Raw genomic sequence first — 25,749 nt, forward strand, 5'->3', positions numbered from 1 at the left:
TCGCGTATAATCCGTCATTGTGTGCTTAATGATACCTCTTTCAACGCCATGCAGTCATGCGAAGACAATTTCAAAGTGCCCATTGCATTCACTTTAAAGAAGAAAGAATCGGTCGCTTTGAAGGTCTTCCACAGTTTAAGTGGAATGATCTCGGCGAACAAGATGTGATAGGGGAAGGGTCGTTTGTAGCCGTTTTTATCACAAAAACCAGGAACAAGGACGGAAAGTCGAAACAGTAGTTGACAAGAAATCACCCGCTTTTAAAGATTCCCGCTTAAAAAAGATTCCCCATTTTAAAGATTCCCGCTTTTAAAGATTCCCCATTTTAAAGATTCCCGCTTTTTAAGATTCCCCATTTTAAAGATTCCCGTTTTTAAAGATTCCCCAGTTTAAAGATTCCTGCTTTAAAGATTCCCCATTTTAAAGATTCCCCGTTCCCCGTTCCCCGTTCCCCATTTCCATTTCCATTTCCATTTCCATTTCCATTTCCATTTCCATTTCCATTCCCATTCCCATTCCCCGATTCCGGGATTCCCCGTTCCTCGTTTTAAGGATAGCCTCAAAAGTCAAGACAGTCGCTTAAAGGAGTTTATCAGCTTGTAACCTGATCTACCACTTGCTCGTTTTAGAACGTTTTGTTTCCAAAGTCTTGCACGTTTCCACTTCTAACTCTTATGCAAACTTCGACGCCACGAAAACCGGAATTATCGTTGATTTTTTTCTTTGCTTTTCACCGGTTTGAACCTTCGCGCAGCGCGGGGAAGTGAAGTTGCAGAGAAGGAAAGAAAGGATGTCTAAGGAAACGACTAATTAAAAAAAAAATCAACAACCCCTTACACGAACTAACTAATTGCCAAACAATCTAGCCCGAGGCTTTTGTTCTCGTGTTTCTATTTTATAACACCGTTTAACAATTAGATTATGAGCTCGAGATTTCCGTCGCGTGATAGTTAACTATTACGCATAGAAACTAGCGGGCTCTTGGCGTTTTCGAAGTGTCTGTGAAGAGGATCTAGATAAAGTTTTGAACGACTAATAGATTTATACTAAAATAATTAAATTATGAGCTCGAGATTTCTGTCGCGTGATAGTTGACCTGGACAGTGCCCTCGTCAACTATAGAAATCTCGAGCTCATGATGGTTAAATAGAGACACGGAGAACAAATGTTTGCCAAGAGCTGTTTAAACTATCTTTGCATAAAGATTACTTAAACGGATTAATGGTTGACAAGCGATATAATCACGCCTGTCTCGATTAGGGATGAGACAAATTCTGTTCCATGAAGGAATGAGCATTTCCGATTTCTGCTCTGTTCACAATCCCAGACGACTGATATTCGCGTCACGTGATCGTCTCGTTTGATTTTAATTTGTGTTAATTGAGTGCCTGAATGTGACTGGTTTATTGATATGATGCTTTTGACGACCGCGCACATCTTAAAGAGCGCTATTCAAAATGTGGTTAAGGATCTTTATCACGTCATTGGTCTCTTCTGCAACCGTTCTTTCTTCCTCACCGACGTTTCAAGGTATGTATAATGTACAATACGCTAGAGATAATTTTAAAACCGAAAGTGTGTCAACATTATCTAAAAGCTGCAGCAAGTGTCCGTGAAGAGTTTTGTACTAGGAAATATTTGTAACCGCTTGACAAAGAATAAATTCTGAGACGGTAAATGAAGTCTGAGGAACGTACAGTCCACTGAATTAAGCTGACATGATGTGGCAGTTTGAATTGCTTTCCCAGATCAAATCTGCTGTTATATTCGGCAACTCTTATGGGTAGTTGTCCGTTCACTGTTAGCTTTGAACCTCCCTTCTCAACTCTCGCAGAGGTCTCCTTGCCTTGACCGTGCAGGGCTGGGGAGAGGGAGAGAAAAAGCGCCTCTGCAGAAGAGGGGAGAGACTTGGAGTGGGGAGCTTTATAACTTCACAATACCGTGTGAAACGAAAATAAAACCTTTTGGAAATATATTTCTGTAGTGAAAATATTTCAGGTAGCGTGACACAAGGTCTGTCTACGAGTGAACAAACAAACATTGTTTCTTTAAGCTTTTTACAAAAGAAACGTGTCGTGCAAGATGTCAGTTTGGCGCCGAAGAGCAAAACGTTTCACGTCCCAGACACACTGTAGTCCCGCCCGGAAGTCGTGGCAATAGAGCATTCTAACGTGACGCCCGCGATGAAACGACGGCGGCCACGTTAGTGTGCTCAAACAATTAAATGTCTCTCTACGCGGAAATACCTGTACAAACATTTCCGCTGTCTGAACTTTAAAGTACCAATCTGGCAGCCGTTATCACGACATAGTTTCATATCTTATCGTTAGCTAACGTATTAAAAATTAGACATTTAAAAAATACGATACAACTTTTAAAAGACACACCTCAGCAAGTGTTATTTCAAGAGATATTTTTCTCATTTCCTCTTGCTTATTTCTAATTGATCCCGTCAAGGGAACATTCCTCCTCTAATGTTGCGGTAATGCTTCAGGGCTGACGTATTTAGTATTAATTTTACAAGAATTTCTTCGAGGGCAAAAAAATGATATCAAAGAGATAAACAGACAGCAAAGCTAGCTCTATGTATAATCTTCTCTTCGCGAAAGACCAAGTACAATGGGATGGGAAAAACTGAACTGAAACAGTATAGCACAAACATCAGTGATCAACATTGTACACTAACTCATTTTTATACTATTTGGTGAGTTACATTTTTAATCAATCAAACTGCGATGGCATAAGAACGAGAGTTTATATGGAATGAAATGCTTTTATATAGAAAGGAAAACAGGCTGTAAGAAAGTTGCCTTTAAAATAGACACGAATGGGAAGACGAATGCCATAAAATGCTTGTTACGCCCCCACTCTCCCTTGGTCAATGTTTCACTGGCATGTCTGCTAATTAAGAAAAGAAAAATTCCGCTCTTTATGGCTAACATGTCACGATATGACCGTTGTGAAATAAAAAAAAGTTTCTTTTGGTCACGATTTTAAATTTTGTCAGAAATAAACGCAGTAATCTACGCCTAGGAAGCCAAAAGTGTCATAAGTGCCAAAGGGTCACAAAATGTCCTGTACAGCCCATAATCCGCATGCATAGGAAAGCTCCTTAAAGTGGTTTGACTCCGAACTTAACAGATTTCGTCTTTTCTTCAGATGATCCAAAGCTTCGCCTCTCTGTTCATCCTGACTGGGAGGGGTCTGGACTCGTGGAAGTGTTCATGTACGGCCAGTGGGGGAGGGTGTGTGACGACAAGTGGGATTTTTACGATGCTGAAGTAGTTTGTCAACAGCTCGGGTTTCCCGGTGCAGAACAGTCAACTTGCTGTGGTCGATATTTCGGCAAAGGTTCAGGGCCTCCTCTTATGGCTTCTGTCGACTGTAAAGGAGAAGAAAGCTCACTTTTCAATTGCAGTCACGTTGGGAAGGATGGAGCATCATGCAACCAACACTCTACTGCTGGAGTCATATGCAAATTGAATAAACCCAATGGTAAGTATTCGTCATTGACATCTAACTTTCCATCATAAAATAGCTGGAGATACGCCTTATCTAGAGTAGACATTTATCTTGCAACTCCGTACCTTGGCTCCCCGTGGGAGCCACGAGCGTTTTCCTTTTAAATAATCAATTCATTCATGCGTTTTTTGACGCTATGATTCCTCCAACCGTGTTATGATTAAGCAATAGAGCACTTTTTCCCTGTTTACATAGCCTCATCTAAACACGAGGAGGGTTGGGAGAGTTCGAGACAGTTATGCAAACCCGAGAGGTAGTCGAGGGTTTGCATAACTTTCGAGAATTCTCCCAACCTCCGAGTGTAATAAATCACCCAAAGACGCTCAGTTAATTTTTCAAATTTTCCATACATTTGACTGTAATTTTTTTCCGCAAACCGCCTCTACCCAGCCAAAGTTACAGACAACTGTATGGAAATTTAGAAAAGTTATCTGAGCGTCTTCTAGCCAAGCTGCATCCTTCAAACTTGGTGAATGCAATCTTCTACCTAGTATTTTAATGTTGCGATTCAAAACTTGTGTAAAATTCAATTTTGGAAAAACGTGTTTGCCATCGGATTCCCATACAAATACTGTAATTTCTGACCGCTTTGCCTACCCGTCAAGATGGCGTCGAAAACTGTGGTAAGGCTTAATAAGAAAAGGAATCAGTTCTTAACAGTTTACAAAAGGTTTAAAAGTTGGGTTTTTCCGTAGTTATCCGGCCTCCGCAACTTTATTTGAACACTTTTCGACAGAGAACCTATTCGCGAAATTAAATTTTGCCACGTGCTTTACATTAATTCTTCTTTCCACATATCCTCAGTTCGCCTGGTGGGATCTCCTCTTGCGCATGCGGGTATTGTGCAAATCCGCAATTATGGCCGCTGGGGGTCTTCCTGTGACCGGTACTGGGGACCAACGCAAGGTCACGTGGTGTGTCGAGAGTTGGGTTATCGCAGAGCCCTTTTTTCTAATTTTAGATCTGATGGATTGTTTGAGCGACAGTCTGCGCCGATTTGGATAAAGAAAGCAAATTGTACAGGAAACGAGTCTTCCATCTTTCAGTGCGATTTAAAGTACATGTGTAGCAGTGATAAACGGTACGCTCAGTGTTTATATGTCTTCAAACACAATGATGGAGTGATCTGTGAATCCAATCACGAACCAGCACTGAACGGTACGTACCCTTCAATGAAATTCACAATACTTTATTATAAGTCTATGAGCTCTATCACAATGTAAATTACAATTTCTAGTTTCCTGGTAACGGATTGTTCAGAGGTTTAATCCCAGTTCCCGGCCACACGAGGCACTGTCAAATATCCTGGTTTGCTTTACGAGTACTAAGAGAGAACAAGCCTCTTCATCTACACTGAAGTTCTTTTACTAGACCCATCTCCTCCCCCACTCCACCCCACCCCCCACCCCGTGATCTGCTAGCGGGATTAAGTCATGTCCCTGTTCCATTGTGAGAGTATTCACCGCCCGTGTTTAGGAGTCGCGTCTTCAAGGGTGCGTTTCTTTGTGACAGTCCAAGATTAGACTCTTAAATCCCAAAACGGATTTTCCGTTTCTCTACTAAATGGATTAATCTAAGATCAGGTGCAACAGAGGAACCGAAGAATCCACCCTGCAGTCTCCCTCGTTCCCAAGGCTTTTTCCGCCCTGCCAATCTCTAAGGCAAAAGCCCTGGGGACAAGATTGCAGATTGGATTCCTCGGTTCCTTTGTTGCATCATGATCCGAGTGATCCTGGAATCTGTTCATTAAAGAAACGCAAAATCATTTTTGGAATTAAGAATCTAAGCTTAGATTTTCCCAAAGAAACGCACCCTTTTTATTACTCTCAACTTTGTGACTCTTGTCTTGATAAATAAAAATAATAATAACCAAATTATCGGCTACTCAGTCCAGTAGTGGCCCACATTCGTAGTTTTCAATACTCAGCTAGACGAGCTCATTTGATGCCATGTACCACTGTTTTTAAAGGCATCATAAAACACAAGGGGGTATAATGGCTTAGTTAACTCTTGAAAACAAACTGTTCCAAATTTAACCGAAGATATTTAAGCAGGCATGGACCTGAATGATGTATCTCCAACACTATGTTTCACACGGACTTGTACAAAAGTTTTAATAAGACAACGTTTGAAACGTCGTCCGAATTAGTTCGGCCTTTGTCAGTTTTAAAACGCCAACTGAATGACTAATATCTGATTACAGTTCCAAATTTTATCAAGTTAATTCGCCATTCCAGTTTCTTTGAACATGGTTTTCAGCAATGATTTGTCGACATTTTTTCCAGAAAACAGCTGGCTATCGCTACAGGAACACCCCTCCTGAGGTATTTCTTTTGTGTTGTTTTTACAGAAACGGCTGCCGTCAGATTAAATGGCAGTAAACTTTCCCACATGGGAAGGGTGGAGATAAAACAGCACGGTTTCTGGCACATTGTTTGCAGTATTGGCTGGGACAAACACGACGCCGATGTAGTTTGTCGTCAGCTGGGATTCCCGGAGGCTGTGGTGGAGGTTGGACACGGTCAGTTTGGTTCTGGCTCTGGACTAATGTGGCTGACCAGTGTCGGTTGCCATGGAAACGAGACATCGTTAGATAAATGTGTGAGCGCAGGATGGGAGCTCAAAAAAACTTGCGGGAAGAGATATGGCGCCGGCGTGATATGCAAAATGGACAACATTACAGGCGGTAAATCATACTAAAATTAAAATAATTTGTCTTTTAGAGTGTTTGACAAACAATTTCACAGTTGTCTCAGAATTACAACCCATATCGACTCAGAAGGTCACCGATCAAAACTTCAATTTAAACCACGTGAGCAAGTGAAATGAAATGAATCAGGATTGCGTGGTCTAGGTTTAACACGTGATTAGCTAAAGATACATCATCCTTTCCTCTTATTGCGTACGAGTTAGGACCCTTATGAACACTATGAACCAATTACAGAGATAAGCTGAAGTAAAATCAACGGATTAGTTTCGTAGGGCAGTAGAAAATGTTTCTTTCTGCAGATGAAGCAATCCCTTTGCAATACTGAGCTGAACACCAAGAGTCCTCAAGGCACAAATTTAACAGGCTGATTGTATCTATCCAAGGGAAAATAATCTCGACGTTCTTTCCTTTAGACGGTGAGGTACGACTTCGCAGATCTAACAAAGGAAACGCCGACCGAGTAGAGATTCAGCTAGGAGGGATCTGGGGCACAGTAACCCTAGCCTCGAGGGACTGGGATATACGGGATGGTCACGTGCTGTGTCGTCAGCTTGGATACCGTAAGGCTGTACGCGTGACTCGGTATGTCAGGAGAAAATTTAGAAAGACGAGAGAATTACTGATACTGTTTTGATACTGATTGTCTGTCTTTCCCAGAATTTAAGGGAATCGGTAAATAAGACTTCAGAAAAAGAGTGATATTTTACCTTGGGCATTGCTATTCATGACATGGTAATAAGTTATGGCAGGAGCCCAGCTGATGGGCTCCTGGTTATGGGAAATCGCTCTGGCTTGGGACAAGCCTAAGACCAGGCGAAAATGGAAGCGGACAGCTTCGCTTTCGCGGCTTCGAGTAGAGTGATGGGGTGAAACACGTGTAAATTCTTTTCTACTGTCATTTGCACAATCCCCGGGGTATTAATTAGCAATGCAAATTGAGTTTGCGTAGCTGATACGGCTGAATGTTTAATGCTTTAAATAATGTCCTTTATCTCCGTGCTTTGCATGCTGAATATTAACTTTTAAACGAGGTATAATTCACCCGAATTGTAATATAGGAGAATTCTAACTTGGCGCTAACTTTACAAGAGCAAAATATCATGGTTTCCTTAGAGCGGTCCGGATTTAAGCCCTGGCAGGGGACATTGTAGACTTTCTCAAAGTCCTTTAAAATTTTTTTTTTCTGATTGGTTGGGCCTTTTAAAAGGTCGACCTTGCACGCTCACGCTCGACACGGTTGCGAGAGGTCGACTTGGAGCAAGTCTAGGGACATTCCGTTGTGTTTGTGAGCAAGACACTTTACTCTCACATGCCTCTCTCCACCCAGGTTTATGAATGGGTACCGGCGAACTTAATGTTGGGGGGTAACCCTGCAGTGGACTGGCATCCCATCCAGGGGGGGGAGGGGTGGTAGAAATACTCCTAGTCGCTTCATGCTACAGAAACCGGGATAAACTCCGGCCTGATAAGCCCCTTGGCTCGTATGCAGACTTTACCTTACGGTTTTCTTGACCATCCAGATCTTTGGCTACTGAAAGTAATTTGCAAGAGTGGATGAAGGGTAAAAGAGAATCCTTCATGTAGACCATTCCTAAGGTTATCCCTTACAGTTATTTCTAAATCCCTCACTGCATCAGAAATCCCTATAGGGTCTAGAAATACCTGATACTGCACGTAACGCGAATTTTACTCACATGGACAACCCAAGCAGATTTACACCGTCTTCCACGAAAACATCAACGCACCGCGTGTGTTAATAGGGAGTTTAAGAAACCACGACGGCTACGCCGAGGACAACGTCGATTGAAAAATGAACTTATATTTTACTTGCGAATCTCGCGATAATCTTAAGTCATTTAGTTTGTTTGTCACTGTCAAAACTATCTAGAAACTGGATATGGAACGCAGCGTTAAATTTGAAATAGAAATTTAAAAAATTAGCCGTCGTCGTTCACGGCCTCCTGACAACGCAGAATTTGGTCATTTCACAAGGTCGTTTTGCAGGGGACGGCAAAGAAATGTACCACGAATTATAGCGCACGTGCACAGCCATTGTTCTGCTCGTTTAATCTTTTGTTTAGTGACGTTCCCGTTGCCGTTGCCGTCAGGGGCGTAACTAGGGGGGTCCTGGGGTGCCCGTGACCCCCCCTTTTTTTAGCCTTTTTTAAACAAACAACCTCTAACAGGTAGCAAGAACGACATGACAATCAGGTGAGTACCTTCACTTTGACACAGTGTGACCTCCCGTTGAAAAAATCCGGCTACGCCCCTGGTTACTGTTGTGGTTTTCTTAAACTCCCTAATATCATCCGCGTCCGGAAACATAAAATGGCTACCATATATAAACACTACTTAAGAGGGATTACCTTGACAATAAGGCCCCCATGTGAGATTATCTCTCTACCTTATATATCATACCATAGAAAATACAGGCAAGCCGTTGTATATTTGACGGTCTTACACCCAACCTTCCCATCATGCGCCACGCATATGTCACATTGATTGTGTTAACCACTGTATTTTCTATGGCATGATATGAAATAGTTATGCAACGCTATCTCGTGGGATACCATGAAATATCCTACTTGTCACTTGTATTTTCTTGGTGTACACACTCGCCTAAAGACTCGTGTGTATACCAAGAAAATACAAGTGACTCGTTATATATTCCATGGTATACCACGAGAAAGCGTTACATAACTAGTATTTATACTCTCTTGCTACTTAACAAATAAAGTATTACACTGTGATAAAACACGACGGGCATTTGAGAACACGAGGGCAATGTCCAAAACACGAGCCGCGGGTTTTATCACAGTGTAATGCATGGTTGAGGCTTCTTCAATTGCTTTATGATATAGATTTTAACGCCAAAAACAACAAAACACGCTTTTTCTATGTTTTATACTCTGATAAAACATGGGTTTTTGACTAATCAGGGCGCGCACAGGGACCCATCTACTATAAAGAATAACTCATAAGTACACTGTAGTCATAATATTGAATTCATCTGTTGATAATACCTTGAGGAATCTTGCAGTGCCTTCATTTCAGGTTGGACAAGGACGCGGGTATGCAGTTTATGCTAAGCAACCCACACTGCAGAGGAGATGAGAGGAATATTTTAGACTGCCCACGTAAGCTGGAGTATGACATTGGTGAACACACTGATGACATAGGGGTTGAGTGCACTAATGATACCAATTACAAAAGTGGTGAGTGGCTTTCTGAACATTAGGGACAGACCATTACAAAAGTGATAGTCGGGGGGTGGGGGGAAGAGTGGAGAAAAAACGAAAAAAAAAATCATGCAAGGGAGGGTGACTGATAAAAAAAAAATCTTGCAAAGAAGAAGTGAAGAAAAAAAATTCCTGCAGAGCGAGTTGCACTGTCGGGCTTACAAACTGTATTCGCCTGAAGTTCAACTTGGCAGCCACTTAATACTGCAGTTTAATTTCTTGGTCCTGGTGGAATCCCCATTCACCTGGTTTTCTCTGCAATTAGGAAAACGGACATTTTTCCCTTTCAAGGCTGATGATACATTTTGTGCGCAGCAACGTCGTCATGGACACTGGTAGCCAAACATCCTTGCAGAAAAACCCTTACAGATAACCATGACTTAAAAGTGATTAAAAACGCCATGTGCTATAAACAGCCATCCTGCTTGATTCGCTTGCAATTAAGCAAGCACATAGCGTGTTTTAAAAGCCTGGACGTGTAGGAGTCATTTCACAACTGACATGTATAAATGACGATCATGGACACAGATATGCACACCCATGGCGAATCGTAACACTTCCCCTAGATACTGGACGGCCGATTTACATTCAAATAAGCAGGACACAGATATGCACATCCACGGCGAACCGTAACACTTCCCCTAGATACTGGACGGCCGATTTACATTCAAATCAGCAGGACACAGATATGCGCACCCACGGCGAACCGTAACACTTCCCCTAGATACTGGACGGCCGATTTACATTCAAATAAGCAGGACACAGATGTGCACACCCACGGCGAACCGTAACACTTCCCCTAGATACTGGACGGCCGATTTACATTCAAATAAGCAGGACACAGATATGCACATCCACGGCGAACCGTAACACTTCCCCTAGATACTGGACGGCCGATTTACATTCAAATAAGCAGGACACAGATGTGCACACCCACGGCGAACCGTAACACTTCCCCTAGATACTGGACGGCCGATTTACATTCAAATAAGCAGGACACAGATATGCACATCCACGGCGAACCGTAACACTTCCCCTAGATACTGGACGGCCGATTTACATTCAAATAAGCAGGACACAGATATGCGCACCCACGGCGAACCGTAACACTTCCCCTAGATACTGGACGGCCGATTTACATTCAAATAAGCAGGACACAGATATGCGCACCCATGGCGAACCGTAACACTTCCCCTAGATACTGGACGGCCGATTTACATTCAAATAAGCAGGACACAGATATGCGCACCCACGGCGAACCGTAACACTTCCCCTAGATACTGGACGGCCGATTTACATTCAAATAAGCAGGACACAGATATGCGCACCCACGGCGAACCGTAACACTTCCCCTAGATACTGGACGGCCGATTTACATTCAAATAAGCAGGACACAGATATGCGCACCCACGGCGAACCGTAACACTTCCCCTAGATACTGGACGGCCGATTTACATTCAAATAAGCAGGACACAGATATGCGCACCCACGGCGAACCGTAACACTTCCCCTAGATACTGGACGGCCGATTTACATTCAAATAAGCAGGACACAGATATGCGCACCCACGGCGAACCGTAACACTTCCCCTAGATACTGGACGGCCGATTTACATTCAAATAAGCAGGACACAGATATGCGCACCCACGGCGAACCGTAACACTTCCCCTAGATACTGGACGGCCGATTTACATTCAAATAAGCAGGACACAGATATGCACATCCACGGCGAACCGTAACACTTCCCCTAGATACTGGACGGCCGATTTACATTCAAATAAGCAGGACACAGATATGCACATCCACGGCGAACCGTAACACTTCCCCTAGATACTGGACGGCCGATTTACATTCAAATAAGCAGGACACAGATATGCGCACCCACGGCGAACCGTAACACTTCCCCTAGATACTGGACGGCCGATTTACATTCAAATAAGCAGGACACAGATATGCGCACCCACGGCGAACCGTAACACTTCCCCTAGATACTGGACGGCCGATTTACATTCAAATAAGCAGGACACAGATATGCACATCCACGGCGAACCGTAACACTTCCCCTAGATACTGGACGGCCGATTTACATTCAAATAAGCAGGACACAGATATGCGCACCCACGGCGAACCGTAACACTTCCCCTAGATACTGGACGGCCGATTTACATTCAAATAAGCAGGACACAGATATGCACATCCACGGCGAACCGTAACACTTCCCCTAGATACTGGACGGCCGATTTACATTCAAATAAGCAGGACACAGATATGCACATCCACGGCGAACCGTAACACTTCCCCTAGATACTGGACGGCCGATTTACATTCAAATAAGCAGGACACAGATATGCGCACCCACGGCGAACCGTAACACTTCCCCTAGATACTGGACGGCCGATTTACATTCAAATAAGCAGGACACAGATATGCGCACCCACGGCGAACCGTAACACTTCCCCTAGATACTGGACGGCCGATTTACATTCAAATAAGCAGGACACAGATATGCGCACCCATGGCGAACCGTAACACTTCCCCTAGATACTGGACGGCCGATTTACATTCAAATAAGCAGGACACAGATATGCGCACCCACGGCGAACCGTAACACTTCCCCTAGATACTGGACGGCCGATTTACATTCAAATAAGCAGGACACAGATATGCGCACCCACGGCGAACCGTAACACTTCCCCTAGATACTGGACGGCCGATTTACATTCAAATAAGCAGGACACAGATATGCGCACCCACGGCGAACCGTAACACTTCCCCTAGATACTGGACGGCCGATTTACATTCAAATAAGCAGGACACAGATATGCACATCCACGGCGAACCGTAACACTTCCCCTAGATACTGGACGGCCGATTTACATTCAAATAAGCAGGACACAGATATGCACATCCACGGCGAACCGTAACACTTCCCCTAGATACTGGACGGCCGATTTACATTCAAATAAGCAGGACACAGATATGCGCACCCACGGCGAACCGTAACACTTCCCCTAGATACTGGACGGCCGATTTACATTCAAATAAGCAGGACACAGATATGCACATCCACGGCGAACCGTAACACTTCCCCTAGATACTGGACGGCCGATTTACATTCAAATAAGCAGGACACAGATATGCGCACCCACGGCGAACCGTAACACTTCCCCTAGATACTGGACGGCCGATTTACATTCAAATAAGCAGGACACAGATATGCGCACCCACGGCGAACCGTAACACTTCCCCTAGATACTGGACGGCCGATTTACATTCAAATAAGCAGGACACAGATATGCGCACCCACGGCGAACCGTAACACTTCCCCTAGATACTGGACGGCCGATTTACATTCAAATAAGCAGGACACAGATATGCGCACCCATGGCGAACCGTAACACTTCCCCTAGATACTGGACGGCCGATTTACATTCAAATAAGCAGGACACAGATATGCGCACCCACGGCGAACCGTAACACTTCCCCTAGATACTGGACGGCCGATTTACATTCAAATAAGCAGGACACAGATATGCGCACCCACGGCGAACCGTAACACTTCCCCTAGATACTGGACGGCCGATTTACATTCAAATAAGCAGGACACAGATATGCACATCCACGGCGAACCGTAACACTTCCCCTAGATACTGGACGGCCGATTTACATTCAAATAAGCAGGACACAGATATGCACATCCACGGCGAACCGTAACACTTCCCCTAGATACTGGACGGCCGATTTACATTCAAATAAGCAGGACACAGATATGCGCACCCACGGCGAACCGTAACACTTCCCCTAGATACTGGACGGCCGATTTACATTCAAATAAGCAGGACACAGATATGCACATCCACGGCGAACCGTAACACTTCCCCTAGATACTGGACGGCCGATTTACATTCAAATAAGCAGGACACAGATATGCGCACCCACGGCGAACCGTAACACTTCCCCTAGATACTGGACGGCCGATTTACATTCAAATAAGCAGGACACAGATATGCACATCCACGGCGAACCGTAACACTTCCCCTAGATACTGGACGGCCGATTTACATTCAAATAAGCAGGACACAGATATGCGCACCCACGGCGAACCGTAACACTTCCCCTAGATACTGGACGGCCGATTTACATTCAAATAAGCAGGACACAGATATGCACATCCACGGCGAACCGTAACACTTCCCCTAGATACTGGACGGCCGATTTACATTCAAATAAGCAGGACACAGATATGCACATCCACGGCGAACCGTAACACTTCCCCTAGATACTGGACGGCCGATTTACATTCAAATAAGCAGGACACAGATATGCGCACCCACGGCGAACCGTAACACTTCCCCTAGATACTGGACGGCCGATTTACATTCAAATAAGCAGGACACAGATATGCGCACCCACGGCGAACCGTAACACTTCCCCTAGATACTGGACGGCCGATTTACATTCAAATAAGCAGGACACAGATATGCGCACCCACGGCGAACCGTAACACTTCCCCTAGATACTGGACGGCCGATTTACATTCAAATAAGCAGGACACAGATATGCGCACCCACGGCGAACCGTAACACTTCCCCTAGATACTGGACGGCCGATTTACATTCAAATAAGCAGGACACAGATATGCGCACCCATGGCGAACCGTAACACTTCCCCTAGATACTGGACGGCCGATTTACATTCAAATAAGCAGGACACAGATATGCGCACCCACGGCGAACCGTAACACTTCCCCTAGATACTGGACGGCCGATTTACATTCAAATAAGCAGGACACAGATATGCGCACCCACGGCGAACCGTAACACTTCCCCTAGATACTGGACGGCCGATTTACATTCAAATAAGCAGGACACAGATATGCGCACCCACGGCGAACCGTAACACTTCCCCTAGATACTGGACGGCCGATTTACATTCAAATAAGCAGGACACAGATATGCGCACCCACGGCGAACCGTAACACTTCCCCTAGATACTGGACGGCCGATTTACATTCAAATAAGCAGGACACAGATATGCGCACCCACGGCGAACCGTAACACTTCCCCTAGATACTGGACGGCCGATTTACATTCAAATAAGCAGGACACAGATATGCGCACCCACGGCGAACCGTAACACTTCCCCTAGATACTGGACGGCCGATTTACATTCAAATAAGCAGGACACAGATATGCGCACCCACGGCGAACCGTAACACTTCCCCTAGATACTGGACGGCCGATTTACATTCAAATAAGCAGGACACAGATATGCGCACCCACGGCGAACCGTAACACTTCCCCTAGATACTGGACGGCCGATTTACATTCAAATAAGCAGGACACAGATATGCGCACCCACGGCGAACCGTAACACTTCCCCTAGATACTGGACGGCCGATTTACATTCAAATAAGCAGGACACAGATATGCGCACCCATGGCGAACCGTAACACTTCCCCTAGATACTGGACGGCCGATTTACATTCAAATAAGCAGGACACAGATATGCGCACCCATGGCGAACCGTAACACTTCCCCTAGATACTGGACGGCCGATTTACATTCAAATAAGCAGGACACAGATATGCGCACCCACGGCGAACCGTAACACTTCCCCTAGATACTGGACGGCCGATTTACATTCAAATAAGCAGGACACAGATATGCACATCCACGGCGAACCGTAACACTTCCCCTAGATACTGGACGGCCGATTTACATTCAAATAAGCAGGACACAGATATGCACATCCACGGCGAACCGTAACACTTCCCCTAGATACTGGACGGCCGATTTACATTCAAATAAGCAGGACACAGATATGCACATCCACGGCGAACCGTAACACTTCCCCTAGATACTGGACGGCCGATTTACATTCAAATAAGCAGGACACAGATATGCGCACCCACGGCGAACCGTAACACTTCCCCTAGATACTGGACGGCCGATTTACATTCAAATAAGCAGGACACAGATGTGCACACCCACGGCGAACCGTAACACTTCCCCTAGATACTGGACGGCCGATTTACATTCAAATAAGCAGGACACAGATGTGCACACCCACGGGGAACCGTAACACTTCCCCTAGATACTGGACGGCCGATTTACATTCAAATAAGCAGGACACAGATATGCACATCCACGGCGAACCGTAACACTTCCCCTAGATACTGGACGGCCGATTTACATTCAAATAAGCAGGACACAGATATGCGCACCCACGGCGAACCGTAACACTTCCCCTAGATACTGGACGGCCGATTTACATTCAAATAAGCAGGACACAGATATGCACATCCACGGCGAACCGTAACACTTCCCCTAGATACTGGACGGCCGATTTACATTCAAATAAGCAGGACACAGATATGCGCACCCACGGCGAACCGTAACACTTCCCCTAGATACTGGACGGCCGATTTACATTCAAATAAGCAGGACACAGATGTGCACACCCACGGCGAACCGTAACACTTCCCCTAGATACTGGACGGCCGATTTACATTCAAATAAGCAGGACACAGATGTGCACACCCACGGGGAACCGTAACACTTCCCCTAGATACTGGACGGCCGATTTACATTCAAATAAGCAGGACACAGATATGCACATCCACGGCGAACCGTAACACTTCCCCTGGATACTGGACGGCCGATTTACATTCAAATCAGCAGGACACAGATATGCACACCCACGGCGAACCGTAACACTTCCCCTAGATACTGGACGGCCGATTTACTTTCAAATCAGCAGGAAAATAACATAATTGCGGGAAAATTAAGCAAGAGGAATAGCTTATGAAAACACAACAGGATAAGAAATTTGCGTTTGGTTTCCAGTGAACAAAGTCACTTCCAACTTAACATCATCTCGGAGCTAGTGTATCGTTGAAGAAACGTCGGAAATGTGCTAAACAAAATCGTCCTGAAGCTTCTTGTCCAAACCCTATCATTTTAAGACTGAACATTTGCGGTATTGCAAAAAACCCTGCTTTTTAATTTAGAGTTTACTTGTTTCGTGCATGATAAACTACAAACAATCTCCTTTTTCTATCAAAGTGCGTCTCGTTTCAATCACACTCTCATTTTACCCGCTCGTCCTAGACCATTTTCGGGGTTGCCTTCCTGGTGGCAAAATGCGTTCTAGCACTGAAAACAGCTGGTCATATGAAACACTCGTGAGGGTCTTGAAGAACTAAAAATAATTTGAGGAAACACACTCCAAGGGCTGCTCCTCCCACAGCATTTCAATTTTTCCCAAACCCCTGTTCATGATTCTATGCCTCGATAGAAAGATGGAAGAACTTTTTTATTGAATTGTTTTACACCAAGTAGAATTATAAATCGTTTCCGATAGTTTTTCGAGCCACTTCGGCTTGCAATAATTAAATGTAAATAGCGCCAAATAATATCCTATTTTGCCGTAATGTTGTCATAACTAGCGGGCGTGTTTACGCTGGCGCAAACCTCGCAGAGGTTGATGGAGTTCAGTGATGCTAATTTGAGTCATTTTGGCCATGTGCATAATTACCTTTAAACTGAAGGAAACCTTAGCATTTAACTAAGGTAGAAAAACACCAAAGAGATAATAATAAACCGTAAGGGAACAAGGATAGATAAGGATGGAGAAGCTTAACACGGATTACAAACAACAAACTTGAAAAATTTGGGCTAAACTTTTCAAGATGCGAATCCGTGATATAACACCTTTAATTCAAACTTCCTTTAACTACCTGTCTGTGTTTTCATCGAGTTAGTGAGGCAGATGGGTTTCATTCACACTGTACGCAGTATCTCACAATGATTCATAAAACTGTCATTCAACCGTCTTTCATAGGTTTGGAAGTTCGCTTGTTCGGAATGAACACACCCAACGTAGGCCACTTGCAAGTCAAGTATAACGGAACGTGGGGCGTGATTTGTGCAGTGTACCAAGACTTATCATACCGGTCAGCGGAAGTGATATGTCGGCAGCTGCAACACGGACCTCCTTTGAAGGACAGCTTCCTAAGTAAAAAATGTCCACACTCTACTCAAGGCGCAAAGAAAACCTGGTTAGCTCAGATAAACTGTCAGGGGTTTGAAGCTTCTCTTGATCAGTGTAATCTCAAGGTCTTGGGTGGAGTTAACAACACAGACTGTGGAGCTTGCAAACTATGCACTGTTTGTTTGATTTGTCAGCCACTACACGCCAATATCACAGGTATTAGTAAATTGTCATTTATTTTATCAAGTTTTGTAAAATATAGTGAAGGGAAAAGTAAATACACTTGAACCACGCTACTATCGAGGGCAACGAAAAATAGTTCGAGATTGCCGATAGCAAATGAGCTTATTGAACTTGTCATTGAGAAATTCCTGTTTTTCAGTCGAGTCCCCAACCTCGTTCTCAGGCTCTTTCTCCTTTGCCTCCCTTGTCGCTGAGGAAAGAGACGGACCTCTCTCTCCTCTGCGGCAAGGGAGACAAAGGAGAGAGAGCCTGGCCAGTGTGAATGAAGTTGTCTAGTCGCTTCCTCCTAGCTCTGAGACGAACAGACGACGGTCATGACGTCCTAGTGATTGACAAAAATCAAAGTTTTTATGGATTGTTTGATAGTAGTGGGGTATTTCGCTGTCGAATTTACCAAAAGTCAAATCTTCGGGTCCTAGAAAAATTCGCCTTTAATAAATCGTTGTATTTGAAGTTTTGACCATGAAGTTAATCATGACAAAATGCAAAGGATGAATATTCTAACTCAAGTTAAAATTTTGCATGGCAATCAGTTGTAACGATCTGTAACCGAAACAACGGTCACGTGCGTAAAAATAGTTTCATCACGGTTATTTTCTCCCGTCTGGGTTTAACCCCTATATAGGGCGGGGAAGAAAGAGTCCAGGCACTGGACTAAGGTATCGTTAAGTGACGGCGAAAAACTTTTTTGTGAAACAGTCCAGGCCTTTAATTTTTTGTTTTTCTTTTATTTTCTCGTTTTACATGTCGTAATCTATACTACATTCCACCATAGGTCATACAGCAACCGTTGTAAACATCCTCAGGGCCTCCCCACGGTAACATTTAAAATTCCACGCGCCAGTTCAGAGACAGGGTCATCAACTACAGGGGCGCTTGACACTACGAAGCTCTTACCTACTCGGACGTTCACCACTCAAGGACCCTTGTCTACCTCAGCCACAAGTACAGCGGGCCCTCTAGATAAGTGCCCCAACATAAGGTGCCAGAATGGTGGTTCTTGTGAGCGGGTGAAAACAACGTGGAAATGTTACTGTTTGGAAGCGTTTGCTGGAGAATATTGTGAGGTTTACGTTGGTTGGTAAACATTTATGTCTGTTCATTGTTGCATGCGTATCAATCGACACTTAAATACAGGTATTCATTCATTCAGTACGTCCATACGTCCTTCCGTCCACTCGTCAATCCGTCCATCCGTCCACTGGTCCGTCCGTTAATCCGTCCGTTAGTCCGTCAGTCAGTCAGTCAATCAGTCCGTCAGCCAGCCAGTCAGCCAGTCAGTCAGTCAGTCAGTCAATCAGCTAGTCAGTCAGTCAATCAGCTAGTCAGTCAGTCAGCCAGTCAGTCAGTCAGCCAGCCAGTCAGTCAATCAGTCAGTTAGTCAGTCAGTCAGTCAGTCATGCATGCATGTTTGCATGCCTGTATTCATCCATCCATCGGACCGACACCATAACCATTGGATACTCCACATTTAATGCTTTCTGTCCACGATGACAACTAAGCAACAGGAACTTGAACTTAAATTTTGCAAACGTACACAATCAAGGATCGTTGTCAAAATACTGAGTGGTGTAATGTATCTATATCTTTATTATCCAACTGCAGCGAATACCGTCCAAATAACAGTACAAATATACAGCGATATTGTACAGTAGAAAACCTGTTTGCGGTACAGGTCGGCGCGCGCACGCAAAACAGTCAGACTCTCCCTCTTTCATTCATAAATTTATTGACTATAGCAGTTGGATAATAAATCTCTTATTAGATGTTTTTGGAGTGTAGTATCGTTGTATATTTTTACTCGTTGTTTGTATTTTGACGAGCCCTACGGGATCGTCAAAATACGGCACAACTCGTAAAAAATATACAGCGATACAACACACCAAAAACATGTAATAAGATATAAACAATTAGGTGAACTACTCAAATCTTGAGTGGATGGATGTTTAATACAGAACTGTTTCTTAGGTCACCGAAAAGGTAACCCACTCCTCAGTTAAACTCCATTTCACACTGAAGCGTTTGGTCTACATCAACAATATGATCGCGTGATGACAACGGTTAACATAACGGTTGAAATAATATGCTCGCGTGATGAAAACGGTTGAAATGAACAGCGCGCGCTTGAAATCAAAGTTTGTAAATTAAGCGCGAGCACTCAGTGCGACTTAGGTATTGCAAGCGCGCTGTTCATTTCAACCGTTTTCATCACGCGAGCATATTATTTCAACCGTTATGTTAACCGTTGTCATCACGCGATCATATTGTTGATGCAGACCAAACGCTTCAGTGTGAAATGGAGTTTAAGGTCATTCCTCAGCATTGCATTGCGCATCCTTACTGCGCATAATTTTACGCGTAATTAGCGCGCGCGCATTAAAAAATGATGGCTTTTTCTTTACAGTTGGACCTCGCCATAGAGGTAAAACGAGTATGGTGACCTATCATTTTTTCCTGTTGTTTTGAATTGAGTAATACATTTCTCTGTGTGAAATAAATATGGACCAATTCTCAGTGTAGAACAAAAAGCAATCGTTGGAAACGTGAATTTAGAAAGCAATCGTAACTACAATCATGGTGCTATTATAAGGATTTATATGGGTATAAACAAGGTGCTTTTGCTCCTAAACGAACATGGGGACCCCTCATTTTTATTTCAAAATTTAAGTTCCTATAATAGAAACAATCGATAGGCAAAGTTTTACAAAAATCTCAGTGCAGGTTCTATTTCAGCGGAATGACCTTAACTGAGGAGTGGGTTACCTTTTCGGTGACCTACGAAACAGTTCTGTATTAAACATCCATCCACTCAAGATTTGAGTAGTTTACCTAATTGTTTAATCTGCTCCTTCACCGCAAGTCTAGTAAAGCACTATCTTGGCTTCGCCGGTGAACATATAACCGAAATGTAATAAGATATATATATATATATTGTTCCGTATCTGTGTATATCGCAGGGCCTAATACAGTCTCCATCGTCTTCAAAATGACATTGAATCGAGTAAGTAACATTTTTTGTTGCTGTCTTAACAGTCTCGGTCACCATAATCACCAAACCAGAGTCACAAGGCTCTAAACGAACCTGCTAAACGAGTCACGTAAAGAAAATATGTGAGGCTCCCGTGACAGATCGAAAAGAAAAACTTGCGGGGCCTGACACTTGAAAAAATAACTTGCTGGAAAAATGTGCCGACTCCCACCCCGGTCAGAAATATAGTGGTCCATCCCTTCAGCCCCTGGGCTTCATTGGAATAAACCATAGGAATGGAAGTGAAAAAGACCAGAAGAACATTGTATTAGCTAGTTGCAAACCTTCGCAGTAATAAGTATTAGGCATAAAATGTTCCTTTTGAAATGCTTCGTCGTGTTTTCATCTGAAAACACGAAAATCAACACATCTGAACATGAAACTATTTTTCCAGATGTATGTTTATGAAGCTGGTTAGAGTCGTGAAATCTCTAAGACTAATAGGGTGTTGAGTTTATGAACGGACATGAACGATCATCGCAGCTATGTATACAACTTAAGCAGTTGTGAAATTAAAGCCTGGAAAAAATTCAGGCCAGAACAGGATTCGAACCCATGACCTCTGCGATACCGGTACAGTGCTCTACCAACTGAGCTATCAAGCCAACTGGGAGCTGGTCACAGGGATTCCAACCCATGACCTCTGCGATACCGGTGCAGTGCTCTACCAACTGAGCTATAAAGCCAACTGGGAGCTGGTCACAGGGATTCCAACCCATGACTTCTGCGATACTGGTGCGGTGCTCTACCAACTGAGCTATCAAGCCAACTGGGGGCTTTATGCTCAAGTTATGTCTTCTCGTAGCCGTGAAATAAATATCCATGCAAGTCGGATTCTGATGAAATAAGACTTTTAAATATTTTTTTTCAGTGGAACTCTTCGGAGTTTAAATGGACGTTTGCTGATATCTTAACAAGCCACTGTAGACTGAACCCATGTCTGAATGAGACGAAGTGAGTACTGACGTTAAATACAATTGCAGAGGCGGTGGAGCGTTTTGAAACATGGGGTCAGGGGGGGGGGGTTGCTCATCTTTAAGCGAAGAGCATCCCTCTACTCGTGTTTTCCAAAATATCTTTTGCGTTGTTCGTTTGCACAAACAAACTTCTTTGCAATGTCTACAGTGTTCAATGTGTCCGTAATGGACTTACGAAAATGCAGCAGGAGGCAGTTGTTTAAATGATCCTTCTTCATGGTCTTCGATCGATCATGGTGCTTCTAAGGTAGGTTCTTGGTCTTCATAGGGCAGAAAATGCGCGCTCGCCGATGCCACAGGTAGTGTCAAAGGGCCTAGCCCTCCCCCCCTGCTCCGCCGCCTATGAATTGGCAACAGTATACTTTACGCTTGTCCTGTTAATAGAGCTGTAAAAACGGACCTTTGCATTCTTTTGGATTATTCTTCATTTTATTTCTGTATAATCCATGAAATATTTTCGCTCGCACGCAATTGATCTAAACGCGTCACGTGACTGAATAAGCCCTAGCTGAAACTGGGGAATGTCATTTGGATATTCCCCAGTTTTAGATATAGTTTTCAAATCCCGCGTGTTGGAAAAAAAGTATTTGAAGGATAATAAATGACAAGTTCCTAGTTAAAGATTACTTTAAAGGTGACACAACGCAGTATATTTAAAACAATATTTCGGCTGGCCAGACCAGCCCTCTCAGCTTTAGATGTTACTAAATTATGAAAATGAAATTACAATACAGTTATATGATGGATGGTCATGTCCAACGAAAAATATTCAAGCATATTTTTGCACCAAATGTCTTTTATTAAGTTTTGCTTCATTTTTCAGTGATAAAGAAACAAAAACGCGGCAGAAAAGGTTCCCCCGTTTTAAACCCGATGAAGTCCTCATTCTCCAGGGATACCCCATAGCATTACAGGGAACACCCCTCATGAATGTGAGACTGGCCGTAAAGAGTAACAATAAAGTCATTCCGAAAAAGAGCCTGCAGCACTTGGTGCTTGAAGTAGCACCGGAAATCCATCGACGAACAGGACATGGCATCGCTTATATCAATCGGATGGAGGTTGACTCGAATCAAGCTCCCTCGGTTTCACCCAAAGCTTCCAGTCGCAACTCAGATGAGCCGGACTCTGTGACGTCATACAAGGGCGCGCTGATTGCCCTCGGTGTTCTTCTTGGAGTTGTGTGTCTCGTTGCTATCATCATCGTCATCGTCTTGTACATTCGGAAAACAAAACAGTGAGTAAAAAAAAATCATTAAAGCGTGTTATTAACCCTGACAGTTCGAAGGCATTGTAATATGGGAGAGGGGAAGCAGGGGGCACATATGCACATGGGGCACTGGGGGTACAGGGGGGCACAGGGGGACACAGGAAGGGGGAGTGGTAGGTAGGAATGAGGTATTTCCTCCAATTGGGTTATTTTAGCTTAGAAAATGAAAGAAACCGAGAAGTGAGATTATAAAATTTTTAAGCCAAGGTAATTTTTTTTATAATTCAAAATCAGTAGTGAAATTATTCTTACAAATTTGTGGATGCTTTCTCACTGGATAGAACAAAAACTGATTTTTAGTTTTTCATTTCTCTTGAAAGAATGCGCCGTTGCTTGTAACTCCCATTTTACACATTCTCGTGACTACTAGGATAATTCTTTAAATCTCCAACGCCCGTTGAGCCTACAGGGGCTCGCAGCTACTGAAGAACATGGTCTGGATCAGTCAGAAGTAAATCATTTTAACATCACGGGAGATATTTCATATCCCAGCTCTCATTTTGTCAGGGATAAACATTTAATCAGTGAACTGTTCTTTGAACTTCTTTTTGTGCCTTTATCAACTTAAAAAGTTTTTTCTATTCTTAGGGAGAAGATGCGGAAGCAGACCAGACTTGAGGACAACTCTGGGGAAAATAACATGTTGATGCCTCTTTGAACGGACAGGAAAAGCCTTTACTTAGTAACAAGAAAAAACGACTTTAAAATTTCAAGTCCAAATTACAATTTTTTTTTACGGCCATTCATTTACGAGGCCAGCAGCCATTCAAATGTATTAAAACAAAAGAAAGTGTGTGAAAAGAGTTCAACTCGGGACACCAATATGGCCGCCGTTTCATTGTTTGACTGCGGTGACGTCATTTGAAAACACTCATGCCGTGTTTTCACGAGGAGAGGTTTACTACGGTTACTGCTTACCGAGGTTTCCTAACTAAACCGCTGTTATTAGAGAAGCTGTTTACACGAAACTAATTGACTAAAGTAGGCCGCATACAACGGACAGTTTGAGGTTTTCTCGAAAAGTAAGTGCTGCAATGTTGCTCAGAAACTATTGGAAAATTATAAAATTTGACTTTACTTCAATGCCGAACGCACGCCGTTGTCAATTTGCTTGCGGTGATGTCGAGCCAAACTCTCCTTAGATGTAAAGCTTTGTAGATGAATAGTGGAAAGAAAACTTTGATATCTCGCTGAGCTTCTTCCCGCAAAAAACCTGAAACGGCATTTGTCATCAAGACGTTTGCTTGGAAATGGCTGTTGTAAATGCATGCGATTTCAAAAAGGCTGGCAATTGTCCAACCGAAAAAATTATTTTCTACATTTGCTCGTCGTTCGTACGAAGAGGGCTTTCACCAAACGGGATGAATATCAACCTCATTTTTGGGGTCCTCCCGGGAATTTGCAAAATGATGGCACGTTGTCGGGGAAAATAAGTTAGTTGTCTATTACTAATAAGTCGCATATTAAATGTACAAGGAATTAGTTAAATGATTACGTGGTAGAGTGCAACATTTCACAGTAAATTGAACTTAGTCCGCAGTTTATCAGCTGATGTACGTTGCACGCGTTAATTGAGCCAAATAAGGAAGGAGATCATGTGAACTTCATAAATTGTAACTTTGCTCTAGGTACCTCGTACGATAGTCAGGGGCATCCAACGACCGTTTTCTCTCGAATGCTTTTAAACGCTGTGTTAGGCTATCTGAAGTACTTTTAAAGCTCGGTTGGTTAATTTTAGGTTGCGCTAAAAAAATTTATCTGTTCGGTTATTCTAGGGGAAGTTGAGTATTCCCGAATTTATTACGGCTGTTTTTGTCTACTTTCCGAAAACTTTAGGTCTTATCGCCTTTCAGAAAATGATAGCTGACATTTTTTTGGTACCCAAAACGACATTTTTAACAATCCGAAAACAACAGACATTAAATTTCTCACTATATCACGAAAGTTCAAGGTGACAATTCTCTTAAGAAAATCAGAGGGGATTAAAGGCCTTCCGAACAGATAATTTACCGAAACGATCTCTTGAGAGTGTAAGATTAGACGAATAAACTCGTGATTGTTGATCTAGAGCGTTTCTGAGTGTGATGGATTCAGTCCACAATTGAACCTGCGGGCGGAACAAACCCTGATTCCGCAATACACGTCGACGGCACGCCAGTGTTCTCAGTCTGGACCAGTCTCCATTGTAAAAGCACAGCCGAGGACACCTTGGTGACGAGTTGGGACGAAAATAGAGTTGTTTCATGTCCAATTCCCGCTACATGTAGATAGTCACGTTTTGTCGCGTCCTGTCAACGAACAACAAGACAGGTTTAATCCAGGCAATATAGCAGAACTTTTAATAACAAATGTTCAAAGAGCTTCATCTTTAATCGCAGCGCCGTTTCTTATTGGCCAACCAGCGAGCCGACCTTGTTATTCAGACTATCGACTGTATTTCTTTTTCCGGTTGATTGATGTCTTCGAGTCACGTGCTCGTCTCGACTGATTGACTTTTTGTTCGATTTTATTGATGAGCCCAATGTGTCTCGGCTTCAATTAGCTAATTTCATGTTCTAGCAAACGAGCACTGTCATTTTAAAATGTGGTCCATTCTACACATCACCTCATTATTCGCTTATGCGACCGCTCTTTCTTCCTTACCGAAGAGATCTGTCCCTGACGAATCGACACCGGCCAGAGAATTTGAAGGTATGTGTGTAGAGTACGTGAGAAATAATTTTAAAATTGTAAATCGTGTTCTGAAATGAGGATGTCAACAATGA

General features: G+C 43.5%; 3 protein-coding genes and 1 pseudogene across 5 annotated transcripts in view; 3 read left to right on the forward strand and 1 right to left on the reverse strand.

Annotated features, from left to right (window-relative positions):
- The window catches only part of LOC145484618 (uncharacterized), a 407,604-nt gene that overhangs the window by 5,287 nt on the left and 376,568 nt on the right, over window positions 1-25,749 (reverse strand). The window lies entirely within an intron of this gene.
- On the forward strand, window positions 434-18,803 carry LOC145484589 (scavenger receptor cysteine-rich domain superfamily protein-like; annotated as a pseudogene). The gene is made up of 8 exons (XR_014049036.1): window positions 434-1,530; window positions 3,160-3,495; window positions 4,327-4,680; window positions 5,873-6,208; window positions 6,646-6,814; window positions 9,287-9,447; window positions 17,317-17,682; window positions 18,485-18,803. The product of XR_014049036.1 is annotated as a scavenger receptor cysteine-rich domain superfamily protein-like (transcript).
- On the forward strand, window positions 20,672-25,349 carry LOC145484646 (uncharacterized). Of its 2 annotated transcripts, XM_081463249.1 has the most exons (4): window positions 20,672-20,710; window positions 21,609-21,691; window positions 22,538-22,951; window positions 23,573-25,349. In XM_081463249.1, exons 1-4 carry the CDS (start codon window positions 20,696-20,698, stop codon window positions 23,640-23,642), a joined length of 582 nt encoding a protein of 193 aa, XP_081319375.1. In that variant the 5' UTR covers window positions 20,672-20,695; the 3' UTR covers window positions 23,643-25,349. The 2 variants fall into 2 exon arrangements, with proteins under 2 accessions (XP_081319375.1, XP_081319374.1); XM_081463248.1 differs by lacking the exons at window positions 20,672-20,710; window positions 21,609-21,691 and having other exon boundaries at window positions 22,408-22,951.
- LOC145484574 (scavenger receptor cysteine-rich domain superfamily protein-like) overlaps window positions 25,476-25,749 on the forward strand; it is a 29,064-nt gene continuing 28,790 nt past the window's right edge. Inside the window, exon 1 of the mRNA XM_081463160.1 lies at window positions 25,476-25,675. Coding sequence (XP_081319286.1) covers window positions 25,567-25,675 — 109 coding nt within the window. The 5' untranslated portion in view covers window positions 25,476-25,566. The remainder of the gene's footprint in view (window positions 25,676-25,749) is intronic.

Source organism: Orbicella franksi, chromosome 4 (assembly GCF_964199315.1).
Source record: "Orbicella franksi chromosome 4, jaOrbFran1.1, whole genome shotgun sequence".
NCBI lineage: Eukaryota > Metazoa > Cnidaria > Anthozoa > Scleractinia > Merulinidae > Orbicella > Orbicella franksi.